We start from the raw sequence: 27296 nt of genomic DNA on the forward strand, positions 1-27296 counted from the left end.
TAGGCATGGTTTGTCAATACCTGTGCTTTAATTGCATAAAAAAGAGATTCAGCAATTATAATATGCCGGGGTAACTCCCTTAGCGGACACTGAGCTCTCTATAAAGGACACCTTCTCTATAAGGACACTTGTTTTGGTCTCAAATCGGTTGTCTCCATTTATTTTGACCTCTCTAATGAGGACGCCTCTTTATTCAGGTAAACATCTGCCAGTCCCAAGGTTGTCCTTAATAGAGTTGTTCAACTGACCTGTAATATATTTTTAACTTAATCTCCAGGTAACGAAATTGACAATCGTTCGCCGATAGAACTGCAAGGTACAGCAGTATATGATTACATTACAACAATAGTTTATTGAACTCATTACTCCGAAAAGATGAGATATTTTCCTTAATATTGCTACCTGCGCTTGGTCGCCTGGTAGATCAAAATATGTAATCATTATGGCATTGGGCAGCAACAGTATGACATATAGAGTTGACACTGACATCAAAGATATCATCATTTTGTTGTCGCGGATATTCTCTGTTGAAGACTTTCCTGACTGTATTACATCTCTAGATTTCGATATCCCTATAAGAATGAGAATATTTCCGAAAAAAATGACCGTTGATGGAAAGTAGATATAAACAGTGCTCTCAAATTGTCTGAGGGTCACCCTTGTAGCAACTGGTAAATGACTTCTCACGCACATTTTTGGGTGGGTGTTTTCTTTCGGATACAAATAGATTAATCTATGTATGCAGAATATTCCTGTTATTACCAATATCAAAGCTATAACGATATTCCTCTTCTCTGAAGTAATGAGGGCACGTTTCAAAGGATGCCACACAACAAATGCTCTTTCCACGGAAAATGCAGCTATAATCCACGCAGAGACGCATTGAAACACGTGACTGGCATATTAGAGAATCTTGCACGAAACTGGGAGTTCAAAGATGTCGACAATCAACGTACCTCTCGTGAGAATAAACAAGCCGTCTCGTAACCAGAACGTCAAGAAGCCAAACAGAATGACGCCGGTGTCGGACAGCGCCAGGATGTACAGATAGCGAATTGGCCCATCTTGGTCCCTCCGCGAGAATATCAGGAACGATGTGAAGTTCCCAAGGACGCCGAAAGAGAGTATAAAAATCAGGATATACCCTTTGGTAAAATGTAATATTTGATCTAATGTATCGGACATTTGGTCGTCATATGACTCTAACGTATGAGTCCATGGACGGCTGTTCGTCAGGTTCATTTTGTCCTTGCGTCGACGTCTGGACGAGATTTGTTGTTATCGTCGTTAGGAGAAAAATATTTTTTCCTTAAATTGTCTTCGATATCTTTTTACCCTGTCCTGTGTCAACTGTCCCCAAATGGGGGCAAGTATGATTCTAATGTCTTCTGAAGAGAAGACTCGCATAGCCACGGGATGAAAATCCTGATCGCTAATCCTATTGATATTTTTATAAGACAACGGTTCAAAATCAAAACTAGAAATGTAACAATTGCTCGATCAGACATACATTTGTAAATACGCAACTTCTACTTCCGAATAAACATGTATATATAACTAAGACTTTATGAATACTTGATATAACTTATCCATCTCATTGTTTTATTATACTCATGCATTTAAATACCGTTAGATTATACCACCACAATAGAATAGTTAGTGCCTTACCCTGATTCAGCTCGTTTCATCTGAATATAGCTCTCATAAAAATAAACTGGTTCAGCTGGTTTATTTCATTGTAACTTATTCAGACAGAATTTGTGATGTGACAACCCACAGATTGTTTTTTCAATCAATGCACGTATACAGTAGTATAATAGCGAGTTTTCGAAAATCCTCCGAAAGCGTCAACGCGAACGCCTATCCCATTGTTCGACATCGTGATCGGATAATGTTTATACAGTGTCGTGGTATTGCCTTTCCAACTCAAGTTGTCAGCGTAGGTAACCGGAAAAACGCCGACCGACCGACCGACCGACCGACCGACTGACCTGCCAACCTACCGTTATATGCAGTATCCCTTTCGCTTCTCTATAGCACATGTATCTGTGTAGTGCCCAGCGCAATGGACATAATGGAGTCCGACGTGTCGGACAGCAGCAGGTCATGTGAAATGAAATTGTAAACAAGCGCACGTGCGCTGTTCAAATGACAACAAATGCATATTGCGCGTTGCAGTTCATGCATTGCATCGGTCGAGACACTCGAGTAGAAAAACTACAGTGCATAGATTAGGCCCAAATCATGTTTTTATATCCACCGACCATATAGACAAAGCATATCTTTTGAGTATCGTTATCAGTTCCTTACCGCGTGGGCTCGTTTTCCCGGTATAATTGACTGGAGATGCTGCTGTCAGACACGTCGGACTCCATCACGTCAATTGCGCTGGGCACTACACAGATACATGTGCTATAGAAAGCGAAAGGGATACTGTATATGACGGTAGGTTCGCAGGTCAGTCGGTCAGTCGGTCGGTCGGTCGGTCGGCGTTTTTCCAGTTACCGTCAGCGTATCTGTTATGGCACAGGAAATTTTCGCTACAGGTAAAATCATGTGATACATCATCATATACGAATGACCATGCAGTAAAGGGAGTGATGCCATGCCAGCTCCAGATTATCGCAGAAATGTTTCTGACGGTTTGGTTAAATCCATTTTGAACTGTTTAATAGACAAGACCGAAACTTTCTATTGGTAACCAAATAAATAAAAAAGTTTAGTGCGGAGTCTAAAGTTATTGATAAAAGACCCGCTTGACGAATTGCTTTTACAATTTCCCAGTAAATCCCTCCATCCACTGAATTCACAGTCCAAAATTGGCGGAGAATTCTGTCAATGCATGGCGGCACCTCACATATGAAAACAGCGTGCAGATGCAGCCAGTCATGACTGACAACTGATGCTGGGCCGCTTGATTTTTGTCAGTTGACATTGAGAGCTGCTCTGATTTTTTCATTGATTTTACAAGTGAATAGAGTACAACTAGATTCAAGAGTAATAAAAGGCCAAGCGGTGTTGCAAAGAGGACTGCCAGATAAATAATGCGATCTGTCTCCGCGCCTTCTGGATGTTTCGTTATCCTAACTGGCCCACCAGGAATGCATGGGTCATTAGGCTCGCCTTCTGTCGTGATGTAAAACCACCAATAACGCCATGTATTGCAGCCAATCGCCAACAGCACCACAAAATATATAATGGCCCTATTGGCATTTTTGCGTGTTGCAATCAACTTTGCCTTCAGCGGGAACGTTAGTTTGACGAATCTGTGAAAAATGGACATGTAAAATCATGAGAAAAATACGTGCTGACCTGGAGAGAAAATGAAGACAACATAAAAGAAGCAGCCAAGACATTAGGCCATTTTGAGGGGCGTACGGCCCGCATTTATTATTTTTATCGGAGTATAGGCCTATTACCCTCGAACACTGAAATGGGGGGGGGGGCTGTTTCTATTGGGTCACAAAGGTAAACCAATACCTTTACCCACCATGCGGTAGAAATTTATCGACGTTTTAACGTGTATATAATTATTATAGTGTGCAGTGACAATGTTTTGATAATAATTGAAATGCATTGTTTCTACTGATTTCTTTCCATTAAGCGTTATCGAAGAAATTGTTAGGAAATATTTTATTCTAATGAAAGGTAGGCCTATATTTTCCTGGTTTTTTTTCAAAGTACTCATATGCATAGCATTTATAATAGTCAACCAATGCGTCTATTTAGCACTAATAATCTCCATTAATTAGTTCATTTTAATAGATGACTTGTAGGCTGAAGCTGCTGAAGGTGACCAGCTTATGAATTTAAACGGGAACAGATAGGGTGTTCCATTTCATGGGGCTAGCCATCATTCATTCAACTGCTTCTTAATAAAAGAATAACAATTAAATATTCTTGTAAGGTGGACATGGTGGTGGTTCAGTTGGGTGATTCAACAGTTACATAATAATATAGAATGATGTAATACGGCAATTACTTGAATATTTTGACCAGTGTTAGACTTTCAGTCTAGTCATTGCCAGTGAAGAAAACAGAATGGCCCTACTTGAAGAGGATGAGGAAGTGCGACAACACATAACGGACCCGCCCACAACAAGGTCGCATTCATTACCAGCTGCACTGCAGGTTCTGTGTGCACTCAGGTATTTCGCCACAGGGCAAATGCAGCGGGATTCTGGAGACCTTGCAGGGCTAAGCCAACCGTCTCTCGAATAGTGAAGGACGTGGCATATGCATTAGCAACAAAGTCGAAGGAAATAATAACATTTCCCAGAACAGTAGATAAACAACGCCCAATTAAGGAAGGGTTTTTCGACGAAGAACGTTTCAGGATTCCTAATGTGATAGGATTGGTTGACGGGAGTCTCATCGGAATTAAGACTCCGTCGAAAGACGAAGAAACATTTGTATCGAGAAAGAAGGGTCATGCCATAAACGTTCAAGGAATTTGTGACCATGAAATGAAATTCATAAATCTAGTTGTGAAATGGCCCGGGAGTACCCACGATGCCTTTCTATGGAATAACTGTTCTTTGAATGAGGATTTCGAAAATGGGAATATTGATGATGGATTGGTGCTCGGTGATTCGGCGTATCCGCTGCGACCGTGGCTACTTACACCTATACTAAACCCCACCAATGATGCGGAGGAGTCATTCAATGTCCATCACAGAAGAATGCGTCGGATTATTGATTGCTGCTTCGGGAAATGGAAGATGAGGTGGTTGTGTCTACACAAGTACGGTAAGATAAAATGTACTAATGCCTCATGCAAATGATCCAAAAGTTCGGTATATAATATGTACATGCATATGCTATTTGGTAATGGTATAGTGTATGTGGGGGTGTGGGGGTGTGGGGTGGGGGGGGGGGCAGTTAGAAATGAGGTTCCCACCCAAGTTCTATAAATTTCTTCACTCGTTAGGTATTTGTAAGAACCTTGGGTTATCCGCCTGCAGGTCCCTGATAAATGGTAGAAGCTCCTTCCTGTTATATCAGTAATTTGTCTTTCAGGGGGCCTTCTGCGAGTAAAGCTGGAAACCTGCGTTAATGTCATCTCTGCAACAGCTGTACTTCACAACATCTGTGAACAGCATGGTGTTCCAATGCCTGTCGATGCTCCGCCTAATGAAGATGATAACCCAGAGGAGGATGTCAACCCACCTAATCCCAACTTCATGCGCGAAGACGGTGTTCAGGCGAGAAACCATATCGTCCAGCAATACATTGTACTTTGCTCATGGCCAGGACTTTAATGGTGTGATAAATAAAATAACCAACATTATAGCTGTCCTCGAATCTTCGATACTTTTTGGAGGGTATCCATCGCATTGCCAGTATCTACACAGTTGTTTTATCACAATCGATAAAAAAGAACATCGAGAAAGATGACCGGTATTTTGAGTGATTTTAATAGAAAATTAAGTCAAGTAGGCTACAGTAGAGGAATATACAGTACGAAATATCTATGCATTTTAATACAATGTACTCCGAAGGTTCAAGTATTAATAAGTGGGCAGTCATGAAAGTCATTTGACACTGATTTTGGCAGTAGATGTACCAAACGTATTTTCTTTTTAATGAACTGTTGCACACAAATCTTTGTAGGGCTTGTGATTGTACTGTACATGTACTGTCAATGCACATACTACTAGTATTCTACAAAGTTTGCTGTCTTTTTAGTTTAGTTTTTTTTTCACGAAGCGTTTCAAAGATATTTCGTGCATTAGATAGAATGTAAGTGCCGGAACTTGGAGTTGGAGTGGTCTTACTTGGTGTCGGATATTGGGCTCCCTGCCTTTGGATTACCACGAGTTCTCGTAAAAGACGATTATTATCTTCCTCAACTTTGTACCGTTTTTCTTCAATTTCAAGTCTAGTTTTTTCGATAACTAGCCTCTCTTCCTCAATCTTCAATATTTCGTTTCTGTTCTGAACTGCTTCATTACCTGCTGGAATCATAGCCGAGTTTGATCTTGGATTTCCGATGGCGGCGGGAGAAGTTGACCTTCCAACTACTGCTGGCGTTGACCTACGGTTTCCAATTTCTGCAGGAGTGACAGAGGTGGACCTTCCAACTACTGCTGGCATTGACCTCCTATTCATTCCAAATGCTGCAGGAGTTTCTGCTGGGGTAGTTGAGTTGTTGTTTTCAGTCCGGTTTGTACTGACGCAGTATTCGCTGTCAACGTCAGATGCTTCCTCTTCATACATGTCGAATGCGTCGTCATACGTGATGTCATACTCGTTGTCATCATGCTCCGACTTGGTTGGTTCTACATCCGCCTGAAAAGATTTTAAACCGTGTAAAAAAATTAGTGTCTTTTTACTATTAATTTGCACTTTAAGCATATATACTGACAGAATACACGGGCATAATTTTTTTTCGAGTTCAAATAGAATTGATCCTGAAACACATCGCCTCCTGCTATCTGGGGGATAAGATACTCCAACGTTACAAGCAATATGGGGGGGGGGGGATTCAAATATTAATGTAATAATCATCTTACCGAGCATGGGGACGATTCGGTCGTGTCAATGGCTCCTTGCAGTCCCTTGATGGCTGTTTCACCAATAAGAGCTAAAATCCGCCTCTCAAACTGCGTCAAATCTATTTTGATCTTTTTGCCTCCCCCGGTCACGTTCTCCTCTCGGTTGATGGCCGCAGATTTGGCTTTCGTTCGCGACTTGAGGTCCTCCCATTTTTTCTTTGCAATATCCGCTGATCGAAGGCACACGCCACAAGCGCTTACATTCTTAGTAATATCTGCCCAACACTTCTTCTTCTTTACATTCGTGACCGTATCCGAAAATTTACTGTTGATGACACGAATATTTTTTTCAACGCCTTCCACCAACACTTCCTTCTCTTCTTGCGACCACCATTTACTTTTTTTCCCTGCTTGCTCCATGATGATAAGATTGCAAATGGACTGGAAATGTTTGATCACCCAATTCATGTGAACATCTTACGTATTCAAGACTACGTAACCTTTTGCCAAGACAACGATTACGTAGGCCTGAATTAGGTCTCAATGTTACGTCCATTCAATACGCCATATACACCCTGTAATCGATACCTTTTCAGACTTTACCTACCGCACGATGGACGGCACATAAAAAGCGTGGATTCAAATCATGAAATGGAACTTTGCGAGTGTAGTGCTCGCAAGCTTTGTGGGCTGGCCAAATTGCAATATTTTTGCGAGGAATTTGCGAGGTCTTCGTAAATAACACGCATCGCAAAATTAGCGTGCCCGCAAACCCATCGCAAACACGTCGCTACGCATTTTTTTGCGATACCTTCGTAAATATGGCCCCTGGCCTTTCGTATTAGTCGGTGCCTTGAATGGGCTACGTCCAAGAAGCGGCTGTCGACACAGGGCACTTGACTCTGTGCCTTGAATGGGCTTCGTTCAAGAAGCTGCTGTCGACACACAGGGCACTTGACTCTCTTTCATCTGACGGCAACGTAGCGCTTCGTCATGCTAGAGATGACTGGTGACTCCGCACAGATCCACACACCTAAAGCAGGCCCCTATGCATCGAAATGTACATTCTCAGACACATAGGCCAACTGTACACGCAAATCTCGGGCAATAGTATCCATGTAACGTTAGGCCGAGACCGAATCGATGGACCTAATTCTTGGATTCCTGGATATGCGCATGCGTTAGTAAAGAGAAGCAGGCCTGTGTCTTTAGTTTGACTTGTTACTAAGACAAACCATGGGCACTTTCAGGCGTTGATGGGGTATATCTGATACCTCTTTTTCATATGTATTTTTTAGTTTCAATCATCAATCATTAAATAGCAATGGCAAGGTTGAAGGTCAACATGATGCAAACCTGCTCTATTCCTGTCTTGATGGGGAAACCGTTTCACTGTCTTCTCATCATCGCAGACTCCTTGGCACGTGAAATTGTTGGCGAGGATCTTCCTATCACTAAATGGGTTTAATGAACAGTACCTACTCCGCTAATAACTTCGTTAGTTCTTATTACTTTATCGTAATATTGAAAGTCTAGGCATGGGAACGCAAAACGTCGTATTCCCACTTCCAACTACACTCCAGAGGCAGTGCACCGGCCTCATCCCTCATCCTAACAATCAAATTAGGATGACGCGAAGAACTGCCTTGGGAGTCTAATTTCAACATGCAGAGCCGCGAACGCACCGAGTTTCTCTCCTGCAGTGGGGGCGAAACTCTGCCAAACTGGCAAAGTTGGAGGACATTGTCATGTCACAGTTTGTTGCATGGTGTAATATATTTTTAAATTAATCTCCAGGTAACGAAATTGACAATCGTTCGCCGATAGAACTGCAAGGTACAGCAGTATATGATTACATTACAACAATAGTTTATTGAACTCATTACTCCGAGAAGATGAGAAATTTTCCTTAATATTGCTACCTGCGCTTGGTCACCTGGTAGATCAAAAAACGTAATCATTATGGCATTGGGCAGCAACAGTATGACATATAGAGTTGACACTGACATCAAAGATATCATCATTTTGTTGTCGCGGATATTCTCTGTTGAAGACCTTCCTGACTGTATTACATCTCTAGATTTCGATATCCCTATAAGAATGAGAATATTTCCGAAAAAAATTACCGTTGATGGAAAGTAGATATAAACAGTGCTCTCAAATTGTCCGAGGGTCACCCTTGTAGCAACTGGTAAATGACTTCTCACGCACATTTTTGGGTGGGTGTTTTCTTTCGGATACAAATAGATTAATCTATGTATGCAGAATATTCCTGCTATTACCAATATCAAAGCTATAACGATATTCCTCTTCTCTGAAGTAATGAGGGCACGTTTCAAAGGATGCCACACAACAAATGCTCTTTCCACGGAAAATGCAGCTATAATCCACGCAGAGACGCATTGAAACACGTGACTGGCATATTGGAGAATCTTGCACGAAACTGGGAGTTCAAAGATGTCGACAATCAACGTACCTCTCGTGAGAATAAACAAGCCGTCTCGTAACCAGAACGTCAAGAAGCCAAACAGAATGACGCCGGTGTCGGACAGCGCCAGGATGTACAGATAGCGAATTGGCCCATCTTGGTCCCTCCGCGAAAATATCAGGAACGATGTGAAGTTCCCAAGGACGCCGAAAGAGAGTATAAAAATCAGGATATACCCTTTGGTAAAATGTAATATTTGATCTAATGTATCGGACATTGGGTCGTCATATGACTCTAACGTATGAATCCATGGACTGCTGTTCGTCAGATTCATTTTGTCCTTGCGTCGACGTCTGGACGAGATTTGTTGTTATCGTCGTTAGGAGAAAAATATTTTTTCCTTAAATTGTCTTCGATATCTTTTTACCCTGTCCTGTGTCAACTGTCCCCAAATTGGGGCAAGTATGATTCTAATGTCTTCTAAAGAGAAGACTCGTATAACCACGGGATGAAAATCCTGATCGCTGATCCTGCTGATATTTTTATAAGACAACGGTTCAAAATCAAAACTAGAAATGTAACAATTGCTCGATCAGACATACATTTGTAAACACGCATCTTCTACTTCCGAATAAACATATTTATAACTAAGACTTTATGAATACTTGATATAACTTATCCATCTCATTGTATTATTATACCCTTGCATTTAGATACCACCAAAATAGAATAGTTAGTGCCTTACCCTGATTATTATAAGCTCGTTTCATCTGAATATAGCTCTCATAAAAATAAACTGGTTCAGCATTTATTTCATTGTAACTTATTCAGACAGAATTTGTGATGTGACAACCCACAGATTGTCTTTTTTCAATCAATGCATGTATACCGTAGTATAATAGCGAGTTTTCGAAAATCCTCCGAAAGCGCCAACGCGAACGCCTGTCCCATTGTTCGACATCGTGATCGGATAATGTTTATACAGTGTCGTTGTGTCGCCTTTTCAACTCAAGTTGTCAGCGTATCTGTAATGGCACAGGAAATTTTCGCTACAGGTAAAATCATGTGATACGTCATCATATACGAATGACCATGCAGTAATGGGATTGATGCCATGCCAGCTCCAGATTATCTCAGAAATGTTTCTGACGGTTTGGTTAAATCCATTTTGAACTGTTTAATAAACAAGACCGAAACTTTCTATTGGTAACCAAATAAATAAAAAAGTTTAGTGCGGAGTCTAAAGTTATTGATAAAAGACCCGCTTGACGAATTGCTTTTACAATTTCCCAGTAAATCCCTCCATCCACTGAATTCACAGTCCAAAATTGGCGGAGAATTCTGTCAATGCATGGCGGCACCTCACATATAAAAAACAGCGTGCAGATGCAGCCAGTCATGACTGACAACTGATGCTGGGCCGCTTGATTTTTGTCAGTTGACATTGAGAGCTGCTCTGATTTTTTCATTGATTTTACAAGTGAATAGAGTACAACTAGATTCAAGAGTAATAAAAGGCCAAGCGGTGTTGCAAAGAGGACTGCCAGATAAATAATGCGATCTGTCTCCGCGCCTTCTGGATGTTTCGTTATCCTAACTGGCCCACCAGGAATGCATGGGTCATTAGGCTCGCCTTCTGTCGTGATGTAAAACCACCAATAACGCCATGTATTGCAGCCAATCGCCAACAGCACCACAAATATAATGGCCCTATTGGCATTTTTGCGTGTTGCAATCAACTTTGCCTTCAGCGGGAACGTTAGTTTGACGAATCTGTGAAAAATGGACATGTAAAATCATGAGAAAAATACGTGCTGACCTGTGGAGAAAATGAAGACAACCCAAAAGAAGCAGCCAAGACATTAGGCCATTTTGAGGGGCGTACGGCCCGCATTTATTATTTTTATCGGAGTATAGGCATATACCCCTCGAACACTGAAATGGGGGGGGGGGCTGTTTCTATTGGGTCACAAAGGTAAACCAATACCTTTACACACCATGCGATAGAAATTTATCGATGGTTTTGTTCTTACCTGTCGAGAGCGACCAGAACCATTACATGATTTCGCACCTCTAGACTGATGAAATATGGTGTCACGACAGCATAATACATATAAGGCATTATTTCTAGGTCTCCGTACTGTGCATGGAAAACTTCATCCCCTGTGACTATCCTTGCCGCTAGATGGCGGAGCGGGAAAATGATAAACGAAATCACCAACAAAGATATGTCACAATTCGCCAAAGTTTGAAGAAGATATAAACCTAACAGCTTCTCCTTGTTCATTTGACCAAATGTTCTTGCATTGAAAACATTTAGCGCTATGCCAATAACACACACTGGCCCGATGCCGCATATGTACATATAATGAGTATATGTATTGCGCGATATTACGTCAGCACAGCCAGTCCCAGTCGTGGTAACTAAATTGGCCGACATCTCGAGTGGTAGCAAACTTTTGAACTCAGCTTTTCCTTCAGATTGATCTCCGGTTTCTTTGGGACCCTTCAGGTACATGTAGTTGGTAAAACCTGGACGCAGATTTTGGACGCTGGACGCTGGAGGCTAAGTTTTGCATCATTGGATTACATCACCTGCATTCAAGAAATCTCGCCTCCAGTAGAACCGCAGCTGGCCTTCTCGAATTGACGAAACGGACTGGACTGGGACGATTACCATCTGGGTCGCGGGAATGTCCAACCTTGTTTTATGACCATGGTAGGTGATGAGGCTGACCGCAGGGCATTCATCACAGAGTGGAGCTAAAGAATCCAGCCGTGACTAAATCACAATTTCCCATCGCAGTTGCCCTGCATGGGTCACCTTGATGAACGCGTCGGTCACCCTACGTGTACAGGATTAGAAAAATGCAACAGATCGAACCGATAACCACAACAAAGCACTGCACCACCACCAAGAATTTGTTTAACATTACCAAGCTCATCAACAAACAGACGTGTGCAAATCTATAATCAGTGAGTCGCGTTCGGATAAGTACAGTCACATCATCAACCGCCCCGAATGTTCGTGACGTCCCAACCAGTCCAGTCCTACTAGTCCAGTCCAGTCTGATGATTCTGTGTGAGTGGAAGTTTGGTCACGTGATGAGGTTACCAAATCAAGTAAACTATTCACTTTGAATTAGAGGCGAGGTTCATGGAATCCAGGCAGTGCAATCCAATGAGACAAAACCCAGCGTCTATAGCGTCCAAAATCTGCGTCCAGGTTTTAGCAACTACTGACCTCGTCATAACAGTTGGCAGTCATCGATTTAGAACTGACCGGATTCATGATCTACTGGTTGCCGTCCTGGGCGATCCTATCTCGCCACATCCTGACACGTTGGTTTTCAATATACTCCGCTTCTCGATATTTTTATACGAGGTAGGAGTATAAAAAACCTGAATCTCAGGATGATCTCGCCATCCAGCTGCCGTTGACCAATACTTCGTCCCCAAAAGGAAGAGCGTAGCGGATCGAGTGGGCTACAGCTGCGGCGCCTCGGATTAGTTTCAGATTGATATAGATGCATAATACACGTACACGAACACGTACACGTACACGTATAGTACACGTATATCAAAAACAGTAGAGGTTTTCATCCGACATAATGTAATAATATATAATTTGCGTATTCGACACTCCGGGACTTATTTCTCTATATACATGTACTTTCCGGTGTATTTGTCCTTAGCTGGGAGTACAGTACGTCCGGTACAGGCAACTTGTGCAGAGTAACCAGCTCCTAACCCGCTAACAGGCTCAATCTAAATACTGAAACCACAATACATTCTAGTGCATAAGCGTGGCAGGAGCGAACCACATCTAAGGTTTCCATTTCATTACGTTCTACACAATTCGTTTGATAAAAATCAACCTAACCGTGTCAAGTAGCAGAAATTATAGTATACACATGTATTATGTTGCAAATCCATTGTTAGTAATATTTTTAAGTCTTTTTTCACGAGTGTATACCAAAATGTATGTGTATCTATCGGGTGACCCATTCTGCTGATTGTGCAAATTGCATTGTTATAATACTAGACTCCTTTGTAGTCCATTACGTCTTCCTAAATCACCTTGCCCTATTATACCGGGGGACAGGACGAGGCCGGTCCACTGCGTCCGGAGTGTATATACGTTATACAGGCAAAAAGAGAGTCATCGGACTTCCCATCGATTTATTCTACGATGGGCCATCATAGATTCTATGACTTGGAGGGAGAGCAGTTACTTCGTCGTATTGACATTGCTCAGCTTCCAGACAACCCGCGTCAAGTAAGGGCGGAGGCAACGGAGGCGATACCGCTGGAAGTTCAGTATGGACAACGACCATATGACCATGTGCACAACAAACATGGGGGATAGAGGTAGAGATGGATTATAAATATGAGGGATGGGCGCCGAGTCTTCGTCACCGGGATGGAAGTCATACTGAACTCTCCAAAGTCAGTCTCCCCCCATACTTGCCGCGCATTGTCTGGAAGCGGAGCAATGTCAATACATTGAGGGAAAAATGCATGGAAGTGGAGAATGCGATTTTATCCTTTGAAGGAGGATGCAGTCATTTCAATTCATTATGAATTAAAGCAATACGGCTGGCCTATAGCACCAGGATTGCGGCGCCTGATGATTTGCAAGTGGTAGGAGTTCGACCTTCCACAAGTTGACTCCCTGGGCAGCCCATCGCGTCATCCTAATTTGGTCTCCTTATGATTAACCAATGGGCACTGCTGTAACGAACCTGTAAGGGCATTTTCTATCACCGAATCAGAATGCTCGACGTATACCGCTTTGGATACATATAGTGTAGCTGATATACACTACATTTCAACCATGGGGCCATGGCATACGTACGCACTGCGTCGTATCGTTGTTAGTTGACATTCATGTGAATAAACAACAAATAAAACGATTGGATGCAAAAAGGTTTCTATAAAATCTCAGGTTACATAAGCTAAGTGGGAATACGACTACTTTAAATTTTATTTGTGCTATTAGCGAAAATTCATTCCGACTACAGCGCCCCTTCCAGCAAGTTGATTAACTATTGGCACCGCATTCACCCGCCAATTCGTCGTGGTCGTCGGTGCAAAACTCCAAGAAAGGTCACCACTTGTCGCAGTGCAGCCAGGTGGCTCGGGTGAGGAACGACGCGTGTCCTCTGCATCCGGAGTGTATCCACAAGCCAATCAAACGCCATCGGCTGTCTGGTTGTCCTAAGCACTTGCGTGGTGGAACCAAGAGGTTTTGCGGAGCAGACTTGAATGGAGTGAACATTGTAGGAAGACCACTATTCTTGATGAACTTATGAAGATTTCATGACCATTCATCATCAAAAAGTTCGCCCTCATCATGCAACCTGCCACCAAATTCAAGATTTTATTCGTTGCTCATCAAAAAGTTGATGGAAAGAATACATTGTATGGATCCAAGGCCGGATAGACAAGACTCTCGAGGCAGTCCATTGAGTCATCCTGATTAGATCTGGTTCCGGGTGACAGGACGAGGCCGGTCCAATGTGTCCGGAGTGTAGTGCTGGGATGCTGACATGATATAATAATGTCTGTCATCTGGTCCACTACATCCCAGATTAGTTTTACGCATCTATAATGACAGCCTTTTGACAAGCACATTCAGAAATATGTTAGTCATTACGTTGCTCATCTGTGCATAAAAACGCCAATGACAGTGCCGTATGACACCTCTAAGTTCCTTTACTACAGAATTAAACAAAACTAGTCAATGATATGGTAATAAATAGAATTTATTACGAAAGCTTGTGTCATGTCTATTTCTCGTTGATCAATTGTATACAGCTTACTCCGATTGTTTCCCTGATATACAGTCTACTTTCTCTGCTTGCACTCAAAAGAAGATGCTGGTCCTGTCCTTAATAGGGAGGTGTCCTGATTAGAGAGGTCAAAACGAATGAAGACAACCAATTTGGCACCAAAACAACTGTCTTTAATAGAGAGGTGTTCGCTAACAGCGATTCTACTTTTTTTTAATACCGTTGCGATACAACCTAGATGATGGCCCATTAACTTATTATATAATATATAATCATATTATGATAACTACAGTGGAACCTCCCTTAAACACCTATGCATGCAATCTAACATCAGTGCCATCATCACGTCGTGAAACTCATGTATAATTGCCACAACACAGCACTGCCTGAATTAAATCTAAGGTAATACAGTATCTCATTCTTTGGCAGCAATCAGCGATGCTTCCAAGAGTTCTATAAATCGGTAGACATCATCAAATTTGTTGTAGATTGGTTTTGGCGCAAGTCGCAACACATTCGGCTCTCTTTCATCACACTGAAAAAGACAACAACACTCTTATCAATTGGCGTTATGATCCTTAATCATTTCAGACAATATCAACTATGTTCCATGCTAAGAACTCTACACTGCCGGCTTAAAAAACCTCTAAGAGAACTGCCCCTGTGTGAATCTGCCATCTGTGAATGTGGTTTGTCTGAACGGACACATCCTGGAAGAATGTCCTTTGGGAGGCCTGGTTGGAGTTCGCACCTCTCCAAGAAAAGCTATGGGGAACAGGGGCAGATTTGCGTCGCACTCCGCCAAGTTCTTGAGGGCTGACAGTGTGAAAGTTTAACCAGTCAAACGCGAAGAAGAAGCCATTATCATTGTATGATTGTCTGTCAGCGTGAGAACTGTCTTCGTACCTAGACCTTTTAAGTAGGCCGGGCAAAAGACCTGAGCAACAAGGTTTGTGTAAAGTTAGGAGAATTAGATCATAGATCATTAGATCATCTTCTCCATTACCATAAACACTTTCTGGAGAGGCACAGCAAAAACTTACCATTACACCTCTCTTCTCCATTACCTTAAACACTATCTCGAAAGGCAGAGGAAAAACTTGCCATTACACCTCTCTTCTCCATTACCTTAAACACTTTCTAGAAATGCACAGGAAAAACTTACCATTACACCTCTCTTCTCCAACTCCTTAAACACTTTCTTGATTGGTAAAGAAAACATGACCGACAGCTGACAGCCGCGTTGTTCCGGATCCGAGGGGGTTACAATGACCGTGAATGGTTTGTCCGTCACTTCACCGTCCTCCGGCTTGGGGAAGTGATGTGATAACAAGAGCTCCAGGTATCCAGTGAGAATTTTGGACTTTCGCCTGAGATCAGACATGGACGTTTTCTCATAGATCTGTAATGCCAAAAGTGAGTAATTTTAGATATTTTTTTACTTTTTGTGTCAAATTACCAAAAATGTGTGCGCAGTTTTTGTGAACTAGACTAAAGGATCAGATGGATATACAGGGATGTAACAGTGCACAGTGCAAAAAAACGAAACTGTTTTCATGTGAGAATTCTGTCCTTGGAACTGCTCTAACTGGCAAAATATGCCTCTAAAATGGTGATTATTTGTCGGATTTCGAAAATTAAAGGGTCTACAGAAAGCTGGGGCATTGTGCTGTCAAATGATTAGCTTTTATAAGGGGAAAAAGGAAACACTCAAAAAATCGGAAATGTCTCATCCCGGGATATACAAGTATGCTGCCAGGGTACTTACATCAAAACTTGCCAACAGGGGGCAGCACAGCAGAGGTGGTGGATTACTTATCCGGTATCCAGCAATGCCTGGTGATAGATCTAATTCTGTAAAAAGGAAAAAGGTGCTTTTAATTTCAAACGACACAGGATCTTTGTCAACAAACACTTAAGCGACCAACTGTAAACTCTCAAAAAATTGCATCATCGACTTTGTTCATGAATTCACTGTCCAGCTAACATTTATAATGCAAAAGTTAGTTCACTTGCCCACGTTTTAAATATTGGAACTGGAGGAAAAATATATTCCTAACTTACTATTGTCCATTACGAATCTTGTGGACATCTTGTGGCCCCACCATCCAACCAGCTTGGGGAAGTCATTAAGTGAGAAACGGTCATTCAGATAGGCGCCCGCCAAACCACCGGCACTGGAGCAGAGATACTGCAGAGAAAGGTAAATGGTAAGTCTTGCAACTAGACTGTAGTAAAGGAACTTGGAGGTGTCATATACGGCACTGTCCCCCCCCCCCGGCCCCGGGAGGCGAATAGAAACCCAATACAATGGATGAAGTTTTATGCTTATGTATGGCTATAATTTTTCAGCAAATATTATAAATCGGGACCAAAGGTGTTCAATTGACAGGATGGCAATTCGACCCTTGAATTTGACAATTCTGTTGTACATTTCCTGGATGAAAATTAAAAGTGCTTTGAGCAAGGACACAAAGTCCATGGAAAGGTGCTACAAGAATTCAAACTACACTTTTATCATTGCCGAACATGACCAGTAGCTTCAATTCTACAGACACCTAGAGAGAGCATCCAAGGGGAGAGGGAGGTTGGTGCTAGAGTGAAAGGGGTGCATACAGGGGAGGAGGGTGTCTATACAAAAGCATACTATGCCCCAAAGTAACATTTTCATGCTGCTAACTTTGCATACGAGTGAGTCCCCAGTGTCGCCATCTTCTGGTGTTGTTCTGAATCACATTTGCCTTTTCATGCATGCCGCGGCCCTGATGAAACAGTACTTGGAACGCGATTCCAGGTCTTGGTGTGTCTATTTACTGATGCGTATACACACGGGGGGGAGGGGGGTTATGGCGAGGGAGGACATGTGCGTACAGGGGGTCAGAAAATCAACGGTTAAGTGCGCATGTACTTCATGGATGCCCTACCTTATACGTGCACCAGCACGCAAAGTCGACGTCCCAGTCGTCCAAGAATATCTCGGCATTTCCGATGGCATGGGCCAAGTCGAAGCCGACATAACACCCTTTGGCATGTCCAGCCTTAGTTATGGCTTCCATATCGAATAATTGACCAGTATAATACTGTACACCACTAAAACATATCACAGATATAGAGTCACCCTCGTCTTCAATTTTCTTTAGGATGTCCTCGGTACGTAGACAGAACTCGCCCTGGAATATTAAAACATTTTGAGTTAATACCTTAATGGTGATATGACATTAATCAATGTCAGACTTTATTAAATTATCGCACCCATAAAAACTCCCTGAAATATCAATTTTCATCTCTGATGCATGAACCATTCCATAGATTTCAGAAGCTAATACAAAATTTAGTCGGCAACAAAATTCTCTTCTACTTCCGCCTTTGCTCTGTAGTTAGATGTATTATTCTCCAAAGAGTTTTCCTCCTCCAAATCCAAGGCAAGATGAGCGTTTTTGCATGCCACTATGGTTAGTATAGTGAGTTCTTTAAGGATATACACTTCAATTCATTATAAAGTCGGCAAATTTTCGAAGCGTTTCTTCTTCGTCTTCTGGCGTAGGAATGAATACTGTTTAACACTTCAAAAATTGCGCCAATCAAGAAGTGTATCACTACGAAGAGGCACAAATTGGGTTGACTGGCAGAGTGACTCTAGCCAGAGGTAGAGTCCACGCAAGCTACTCATGTTTCTTACTTGGTGGGGTCTTCTGATTGCCCAGGCATTGACACCAGATACAAGGAACCTCAGTTTTCAGTCTCGTTTGAAGAACTGTGAGGGCAGGAAATTTTATTTCCCTGAAAGCCACGCCAGTTCATCCAGAAATACAGTCTTGGGTCAGGATCGAACCCCGGCCCTATTGTATCTTCAACAGACGGGACGACCAGGGACCACTCTACCTACGAGTATGTGAACCTACCTCTCTTGGCTCCAAACACACCATGCTCGTCTCTGGATCATAACCATGAAGTTTAATCTGCGACTCAAATGCATACTGAAACAAAATGATACCAAAATAATAACAAATAACCGAAGAGAAAGTCTATTGTTGCGAGGGGACATCATTGACACATTGCCCTGCCCTCATGATGAATTTTGTTTTTATCATACCCATGGTATGACGTCATCTCCACCAACATGGCCGGCGTCTTTTCTTTGGCACCAAGCTGTCTACCCCTTGAATGGCCCATTCAATGACCGATGTTTTTCATTTGGCTACTGATGCGATAAAGGGATGTCAATTGAAATTTGGAGTATTCACCATAAATAACTGGGATGGTTGGTAAAAACTACTGACGACGATTCGAAGACCCTAATCGTTGATAACGAAGATGGGGATTTATACTTACATGATCAGACGGAAAAGCCTTTGACTCGAGGAATATTTTATGCCTCTGTTGTGTTGGTCGGTAAAACGATATCTGCAAAGTCAACGCAAGTGCATCGTTATCTTTTTGACCCGTAAAAATATTTGTCCAAGTCACTGTAGCATGAATCAACTCTTTTGCCAGCAAAAATGTTTTTCAATTTTCTTCAAACATGGTATTTGTAGTACAGTAGAACCTCTCTATTAGGGACACCCTCGGGACTGACAAATGCTGTCCTTAATAGAGAGGTGCCCTGATTAGAGAGGTCAAATTGAATGGAAAGTACCAATTTGGGACCAAAACTAGTGTCCTTAATAGAGAGGTTGTCCTTAATAGAGAGGTTGTCCTTAATAGAGAGGTGTTCGCTAAGGGAGGTTCCACTGTACTTGTATACCTGTCTACACAACAACAATGGAGAAATTTATATTCCGTTCGCACTTCCGCAATTGAAAAATTTCAAAAACAATTAAAAATTTCAAATATCTCATGGTGCTGTAGGCCTTAAAATCGGTAACCTACTCACGAGAAGAAGATGGAGATTGACGGTCAGCCCATTCATCAGGGCAACTTCAGACTCTTTCGCTCCTGTAATGACAGAATCACACACATGAGAGCGTTTGCGCACCCACTCTGACTTGGGAGGCAACTTCTTTTTGGCATATTACGTCATAGTTGGTTTCCCATCATCCACAACTTGGAACATGAGAGTGACTCTGAGAACCTTGGCATCATAACTTCTCAGGGTTTTTTGTTATCGCAGGGGTTTCAAGTCCACTTGGTTGGTAGAAGGGGGTATACCCATACATCTGAAATTGTTGGAAACGGTTTGCAGACTGCATGTGTATACCTTCCAATGCATCCAAGACCCCCTTCATAGGATTCTGAAACAAGGTGGCCTGGCAATATCTCAAGGTGATTTTCTCCTTTAAGAAATGAACTCACCAATCAATTTGGCACACCGGTAGTCCACTTTTTCATCGCAGTAGGCCCACGGAAGGTCACCATTTGTATGACCTTGAACACCTCTGAAAGCAATTGACATACAGGTGTAAGAAATAAAGATCGAATTGGCAGACAAAATCTTTGTGCCGTTTCATTTTTATTTGCACGGATTATGAAATTTCTTTTGACCCATCTGGTGCCCTTGGTCAATGGAAAATGCTGATGACTGAGGTGATGGTCACATCTGGGCACCATGCCTCACTTCTACTGCTTAGTCCCAGATAAACTACTTCTTATCTATTTTTCTAAAATTACACTCACGTTTTTGCCCACTTGTCGAGTTCCTTTTGAATGTAATGGTTGACACCTTTGGGTTGGAGGCCGAGCGAATTCCCGACAAAGTACACACAGTCTTCTTCTCCATCGATTAAACTGAGATCAGCTGCAAATGAAATACAAATATTTGTCATTAGTACAAGCTGCTCGGCATGACGTCTTCACCCAGGAATGATGATAACATTAGCTAGACCAAGTCTATTGTCAGTCTTGCAAACATGAAAAGGCGAATAACTTATTGATGATGATAATAAACTCCATCTTGCATGCAGCTACAGTAGTCCAGGGCCCAGTTGTTCAAAGCCTGGTTAATTAAGTGACCGCCAAGTGTTAGGGACCGCTTCTAAACTTGGCGGAACCCCAAACTCTATCTTGCATGCAGCTATGGTAGTCCAGGGCCCAGTTGTTCAAAGCCAGGTTATTTAAGTGATTGCTACTAAACTTATTGGAACCCCAAACTCTATCTTGCATGCAGCTACGGTAGTCCAGGGCCCAGTTGTTCAAAGCCAGGTTATCTAAGTGACTGCTACTAAACTTATTGGAACCCCAAGGTTTCCACTAAAACTTAGGAGCACCGTAATGGCGGGGCCCTTGAGGTTCCACCAACTTAGCGGTGGCAGAGTGGCAGCTATGCCTAACGAGGCAAGCGGTACGCTAAGATAACACTGGTTTAGCAGGCCCCATATCAAAAATATCTCATTTAACCCTTAAAGCGCCGAATTAACAAAATCATATTACCCCTGAGCGCCGAATTAACCGAGCATTTTTGAAAATGATTAATAACAACGTTATTTTTGTTACAAACACTATGGAATGTACTGATGATTTTATACAAATGGTAATTCCCGTCGATTTTTGTGACATTTCCCGCCAAAATTTACTAATTAGGGGTTAATTAGTGCAAATACCCATAATCAACAAAAATATGGCCAGAACATACCTCCATCAGCTTTTTATACCTCCCTTGGTATTTTAATATGAAGTCTGGGTCTAAATACATCGTTTCCATCCGATTCCTGGTCGAAGCATCCGTCTAATTAGTCGTAGCAGCGCTAATTACTCCTGATGACGTCATTCCCGCGAAAATGGGGCTTCAAGTTTTTGATAAAATACTCAAAAGCTTGTATAGAAACTTGAAATTTGTTCGATGCCATTTTGTGCTAAGCATCACTGTCGAAGTACCAAATAGCGTACATGCACACTCACTGCCATCTCTTAGCAGACAGGTGGAACTAAACGTCTGCTGTCGACGATCGTCGCCTCTGGCGCTTTCCCCCTTATGTCGACGATCGTCGCCTCTGGCGGTTTAAGGGTTAACGGGATTGAAGTAATGTGACTTGCCCAAGGTGACAATGCTCGTGTATGGAATCAACCCATGATAATCAAATAACGACTCTAACAATTCAGCAACACACCACACTCTGCTTTGGAGGATTCCGTGAAGTTCCAATCTTAAGACACTACTAAACAATACTCACTATAGAGAAGGTCCTTATTCTTCGGGTAAAAGAACATATCGCGAAACGATTTCAACGGATCAATCGCATCCAAATGTTCCGCTAATTTCCTGTCCGTGACATCACAGCCGAGTTGCTTGGCAACGCTACGAATGTATGTAGCGGGATGAACAGTTTCTTCGTCTGTTGTTGATTTGTTGGTCTCCGGACTGATTTGAACATCACCGTTTGCTGCCACAAAGGCATGTTTCAGTTTCTGTGTGGACATGTTAGCTGAAAAAGAAGGGATTTGAGATTTTTAAGAGAAACATGAAATCCGGTAGCCATCGGCCAAATTTTGTCATTTGACCTTTGTGACCTTGGAGAAGGTCAAATCAAAAGGGGTATAATGTTCCACATTCTTAATTGGTTGTGTCGTGATGCCACATCCTATTAGGGCCGCTAACATGGGACCGAACCAATCAAGATTGATCGGGATCGATCTCGAGGATAGGTCTAGATTGGTTTGCCGTGTAAATGCACACCAATGTGATCAGGTCTTGTCTGGTCGATGTGGTCTAAAAATCGGAACCTCTTGACTTTACAAATTTGCATGTATTATACATGAACTTCATTCAGCGCCACTGATCTTGATTTTTTTTTCTGGAGAAATGAACTCTTCTATTGAAATGATCGCTTGCAAGTGATGTGTTGGATTTGACACAACAAAGCAATTAACAGAGAGTTTTTAGTTTATTTTCTGCAGATTACTCGTTAAATTTTAGGTGTGTTAGAGTTGAAATTGACACCGCACTAATGAGTCGCCGTATTTAAATCCAGACCATCAGGTGGAGCCAAAATTCCCCCCACACCTTTGGGCAAACTGTGCCCCGACATTTTAGCTCCACACCCCCTCATCTCGATTTTAGTGCAGGTCTTAGCCAGTACGGTGTTAATTCTTTAACCCTTTGTCTGCAACAGGTCACAACAAAGCATGCAATCAAAACATTATCAGGTCTTAACAAATGAAATTCAACATCGAACAAAGCAAAAGCCTGGACACGCGGGTACAACACTGAACAGTGACGAACAACAAGATGAAATTAAGATTGAAAAAAACAGATATTAATAAAGTGCAAGAAATAACACATACATCACAATGACTAGCAAAACAATTAAATCAGAAAAAAAAAACGCCCACAAAATATTGGTGGTTTGCAATACTTCAATTCAAACCCTTAGATGACAAGCGGGTTCACTTATATGACATAACAGGCTCTGACATGACACACTGCAGGCAGTAATGCGACACAAACTGCATGCCTTTTTGTTACACATACTACAGGCTATAACACCCTCTAACTCTTACATGACACCTACTCTACTGCAGGAGGCTCTTCCTTGAAAGATATATGCAGGTTCTGGTGTGACACCCACCAACTGCTGGCTCTTACATTACACCTACTGCAGGCTCGTACGTGACAGATCCTGCAGGTTCTTATGTGACACCCACTAACTGCATGCTCTCAGATGACATCTACTGCAATCTGCAGGCTCTTACATGACGAATAATGTAGGTTCTGATGTGACACCCATAAACTGCAGGCTCTTACGTGACACTTACTGCAGGCTCGTACCTGACAGATCTTGCCAAGTTCTGATGTGACACCCACCAACTGCAAGCTCGAGACTCCAACTGCCGGGTCTTACAAGACAGATCATGCAGGTTTGGATGTGACACCTACTCACTGCAGACTTTTAAGTGAAAACCAAAAACTCATTGAAACCTAATGCAGGTTCTTACGTGACAGATAAGGCAGGTTCTGAAATGACACCTACTAACTGTGGCCTCTTACATGACTCATACTGTTGGCTCTTACATGACAGATAATACAGGTTCTGATGTGACACCCTCCAACTGCAGGCTTTTAGATGACACCTACTGCAGGCTCTTAGATGACACCTACTGCAGGCTCTTACATGACGATAACGCAGGTTCTCATCTCACTTACATGAACTGCAAGCGACATGCTATTTTCTCCATATTTCTTGACCATGAACTGTGGTACCACATTACAGAAGACTAGCAGGACCTACTGCTGGGCTGCACTAATGCATAATTCAGAATCCCTATGTAGGGGGCAGCACCAGTCTACACTTGAATTTTACACAGAACTAGAATTATGGCATTGCCCAACAGTTGTGCAAAGATAGGTACCGGTACACTACTTTTGCTGTAAACTATTCTACAGGAATTAAAGGCCTACAATATTTTTTCTTTGGCCTAATACAAATATCAGTACCATCGTGGCCTGTACATCGACAAGAGAAATGTAAGCAGCAAGGTTGAAAAAGCAAGGAATGTCTAAGTCCAGAATATACCTTAATGATAAGAAAGCAAGAAGATACCAAGCAAGGACATGCAACCAGCTAGGAATGGATGGTACTAAGGGAATAAGCATTTTACACCAAATACCTGCAGGGAATCGCTGCGTCCGGTGCGGAAACACTTTCCGACTCATCAACATGGACACCTTTACTAATCGAGTGAAGCCAAACCACGGATTCATCTCCAATTATAAAGTGGTGCCCTCTTTTGAGGTAGATTTGAACAAGTGCTTCTTTGTATGAGGTGGTGGTGTAGTTGAATGGACTGAGAATAGAAAAGACTAACATTGCAGCTCAAAATATGCCAGGAAATATCAAAAATTACTATCGGTATATCAACAAGTTGGTGAGACTGGACATGGATGTACATGTACAAATGGTACATAAACACGGGTCATATTGTTTTATTATTGACAACTTTGAGTGACATCGCCCTCTAACGGCAGAAAGAGAAGGTGGCACAATGCATTCTTCTTGAATTGTTATGAAGTTGATTTACTTTGGTGGTAGCTTCCATTAAAATGACACACGCCAATGCGTGCCGACACCCGAGAAAACTTGCCAGTTTTAACCGATTTACAGTGATCGAGACCATTCACCTCGTCCTCGGCCAAGACGCCATGCTTTACACCGATATTACCTCCATCCAAGGTTTGTGACGTCATCGTGTCATTCAGTTTCAAACACCACGAGGTGCTATTTTTAGCCACAACGTTGTGCATGTCATAATGAAACAAATAGGGGGAAACCTTTGCGCTCACGGTATACTATTCTAGTTCTACAATATGAATTATGTCTAGTCAAGTCACTCATCATATATAACACAATCTTTTCTATTGAGAAAACCACCTAAATAAACTAAATTATTCTGTAAAAGTACTTATAAATTACTTCATATGAAAACCATCAGAAATGGCAAAGCCTCTAGACAACGTTTGGAGCAGAAGCTTTATTGAGACACCCTGTCCTGTCATGCCTGTGGTCAATCTAAAAACGCTGACGTGAGTCTGGTTCGGTTTTTTGGTACATCAACTTTCCAGTCTCCTCCGTTCGTGCATGACCTAGGAGAGATCTGGCCAAAAACTTTATCTCTACAGACCGGTTATATTATTGAGAGTTATCATGCAACTTTCTATAAGACTTTACCTCGTGACAAGGGCAGAAAAGCGTGATTATTAAGACATCCGACAATCGATTTCTTGAAAAATTGAGGTCACGAGAGTGAACGACGGTCCTGCTATCTGTCCGTTGATCTTAGAACTAATGATCATTCTCCAGGCGTTGTCAATGGTCATCATCGTTGCAAATTGCAAGCCTGTCTCACTCAATAACAATTTCATCGGGTGCATGTAAATTGGACATTTGGCCCGGCGCCCGGGAGATTGAACTAATGGTGTGGACAAAATGCCACGCCCACATGGCACATGGCATGGATGACGGTTAGATAACTTACTGTTAGACCCTCCGTCGAATCTAGATGAAGCATTCAGTTTCTGCCGCAACGTACCTGATAACATAGGTAATGTCATACCAAGGACAACCCGGCTACGGTTTCTCCCTCAGAAAAGAAAAAGCACTGAATTATCCTACATTTTCCAGGAAAATCGGTTTCTGCCACAACCTAAAGACAAGGGATAGAATCCTCCTTCCTATAATAACGTCCAGGACAACTATTTACTGTCTCAAATCTAAAGAAAAAGCAGCGAATCATCCTATATGTCGTCGAGGACTCAACCAGTTTTTGTCTCAACCTGAAGACAAAGTAGGTCCAGGCCTCAACTAGTTGCGGTCTCGAGCTAAGACAAGGTATTAAATCAAACTCATGTAGGCCTACTTCCTATAATATCATACCGAGGACAACCAGCTTCTGTCTTCTCTAAATAAAAAAAAAAACAGTTAAGACATCCTACATGACGTCCTGGACACAACCAGTTTCTGTCTCAACCCAAAGACAAAGCATTGAATTGAATCGTCCCTCACTATAAAAGGCCTTTATTAATTTTTGTCATAATTTTGTGTGCCCATCTTTTGTCTCATGATTTCTATGGGAATACATTAATATTTGGACACCCAAAACAAACGAGAGTTCCTAGTAATCAATCCACTTCCTTGAGACATATATCAGTGATATATGTCAAAAGAATTTATTTGCGATATTTAGGGTTACATCATACGCATCAAAATATCACAATCAAAAAAGATAATCTATCAGACAGGCTATTTCTGCGTTTTTTATTCACCTCACAAATGAAAAGGATTCCAGAGAGATAATTCCAAGTGAAAAATCTTTTAGATTTTTTATTGTGATGTAACATTGTTTCTTTGTGCCCAAAATATTTTGATCATTGGTCAGATTATTTTGAGAACCATTTGCAAAGAAAACGCTGTCGGGGCCGGACAAAAAGCGGTCTAAAAGCCGGGTTATTTTTTCTTGGGCAGGTCACCATAGCTGCATCATCTAAGGGATGATAAGAGCTTTCCGTGCATATCAAATCCGGTGTGGTTGGAAAATCTGTCCTTGGATATGAGTATACCCGGGAAACAAAGGATTCTATCATTCAACTTTTTTAATCTATGAGGGGCTGAGGCACTGGGTGCTGGGTATCTGTCGTAGACTTCATTATGGGGGGGGGGGTGGAAGAGGAGATGAGATGAGATGAGATGCCGGTTTAGATTTTAAAACAATCAATCAAAAAAAACAGAGTCTTTCAATAAAGTGAGCATCTCAAATGCGGGTTGTTTTGCAAACAAACGGCTTGCGCTGTTTTACAAAGACTTTGGTTGGACATTTATTAATAGGCTAAATATGTAATGGTCAAGTGTCAGTCGGCCTAAACCAAAAAGCATGGAAAAGGTCCATAAAAACCGAAATTGAAAAAAATCATCTGACGCTATGCGTTTTGGCAGGAGCGGGAAAATTAAGTGCCACGCCTATATATACCAAACAATCGCAAGAAAATATCTATGGTGAAGAAATGATGTTATTTTTCGGTTGAAGGTTCAGAATAAATAATTTCGTACAAAACCTTCGTTATAGATGTGACCCATTCATAAGAAACCATGATTGGAACGAACCAGTGACCATCCGCTGCAGTCAAAAGCTGACACTTTGCCACCACTGAGC

General features: G+C 42.0%; 3 protein-coding genes across 4 annotated transcripts; 1 reads left to right on the forward strand and 2 right to left on the reverse strand.

The window, feature by feature from the left end:
• The first annotated feature begins 4041 nt into the window (after positions 1 to 4041).
• LOC135503418 (putative nuclease HARBI1) lies at positions 4042 to 5261 on the forward strand. The gene is made up of 3 exons (XM_064796994.1): positions 4042 to 4148; positions 4280 to 4749; positions 5020 to 5261. Exons 1-3 carry the CDS (start codon positions 4042 to 4044, stop codon positions 5259 to 5261), a joined length of 819 nt encoding a protein of 272 aa, XP_064653064.1.
• A 403-nt stretch (positions 5262 to 5664) lies between these two features.
• Positions 5665 to 6917, reverse strand: LOC135503419 (myb-related transcription factor, partner of profilin-like). Its single transcript, XM_064796995.1, has 2 exons — positions 6516 to 6917; positions 5665 to 6291 (listed from the first exon to the last, which is right to left on the reverse strand). Exons 1-2 carry the CDS (start codon positions 6915 to 6917, stop codon positions 5665 to 5667), a joined length of 1029 nt encoding a protein of 342 aa, XP_064653065.1.
• A 7755-nt stretch (positions 6918 to 14672) lies between these two features.
• Positions 14673 to 25409, reverse strand: LOC135503145 (kynureninase-like). Of its 2 annotated transcripts, XM_064796531.1 has the most exons (13): positions 25319 to 25409; positions 24261 to 24437; positions 21827 to 22078; positions 20334 to 20454; positions 20013 to 20095; positions 19594 to 19655; positions 19053 to 19124; positions 18623 to 18697; positions 17645 to 17890; positions 16785 to 16911; positions 16489 to 16574; positions 15886 to 16122; positions 14673 to 15255 (listed from the first exon to the last, which is right to left on the reverse strand). In XM_064796531.1, the coding sequence occupies exons 2-13, from the start codon at positions 24352 to 24354 to the stop codon at positions 15136 to 15138; spliced, it is 1575 nt and encodes a 524-aa protein (XP_064652601.1). In that variant the 5' UTR covers positions 24355 to 24437; positions 25319 to 25409; the 3' UTR covers positions 14673 to 15135. The 2 variants fall into 2 exon arrangements, with proteins under 2 accessions (XP_064652601.1, XP_064652602.1); XM_064796532.1 differs by lacking the exon at positions 24261 to 24437 and having other exon boundaries at positions 25319 to 25406.
• Positions 25410 to 27296: the final 1887 nt, after the last annotated feature.

Source organism: Lineus longissimus, chromosome 19 (genome assembly GCF_910592395.1).
Source record: "Lineus longissimus chromosome 19, tnLinLong1.2, whole genome shotgun sequence".
Taxonomy (NCBI): Eukaryota; Metazoa; Nemertea; class Pilidiophora; order Heteronemertea; family Lineidae; genus Lineus; species Lineus longissimus.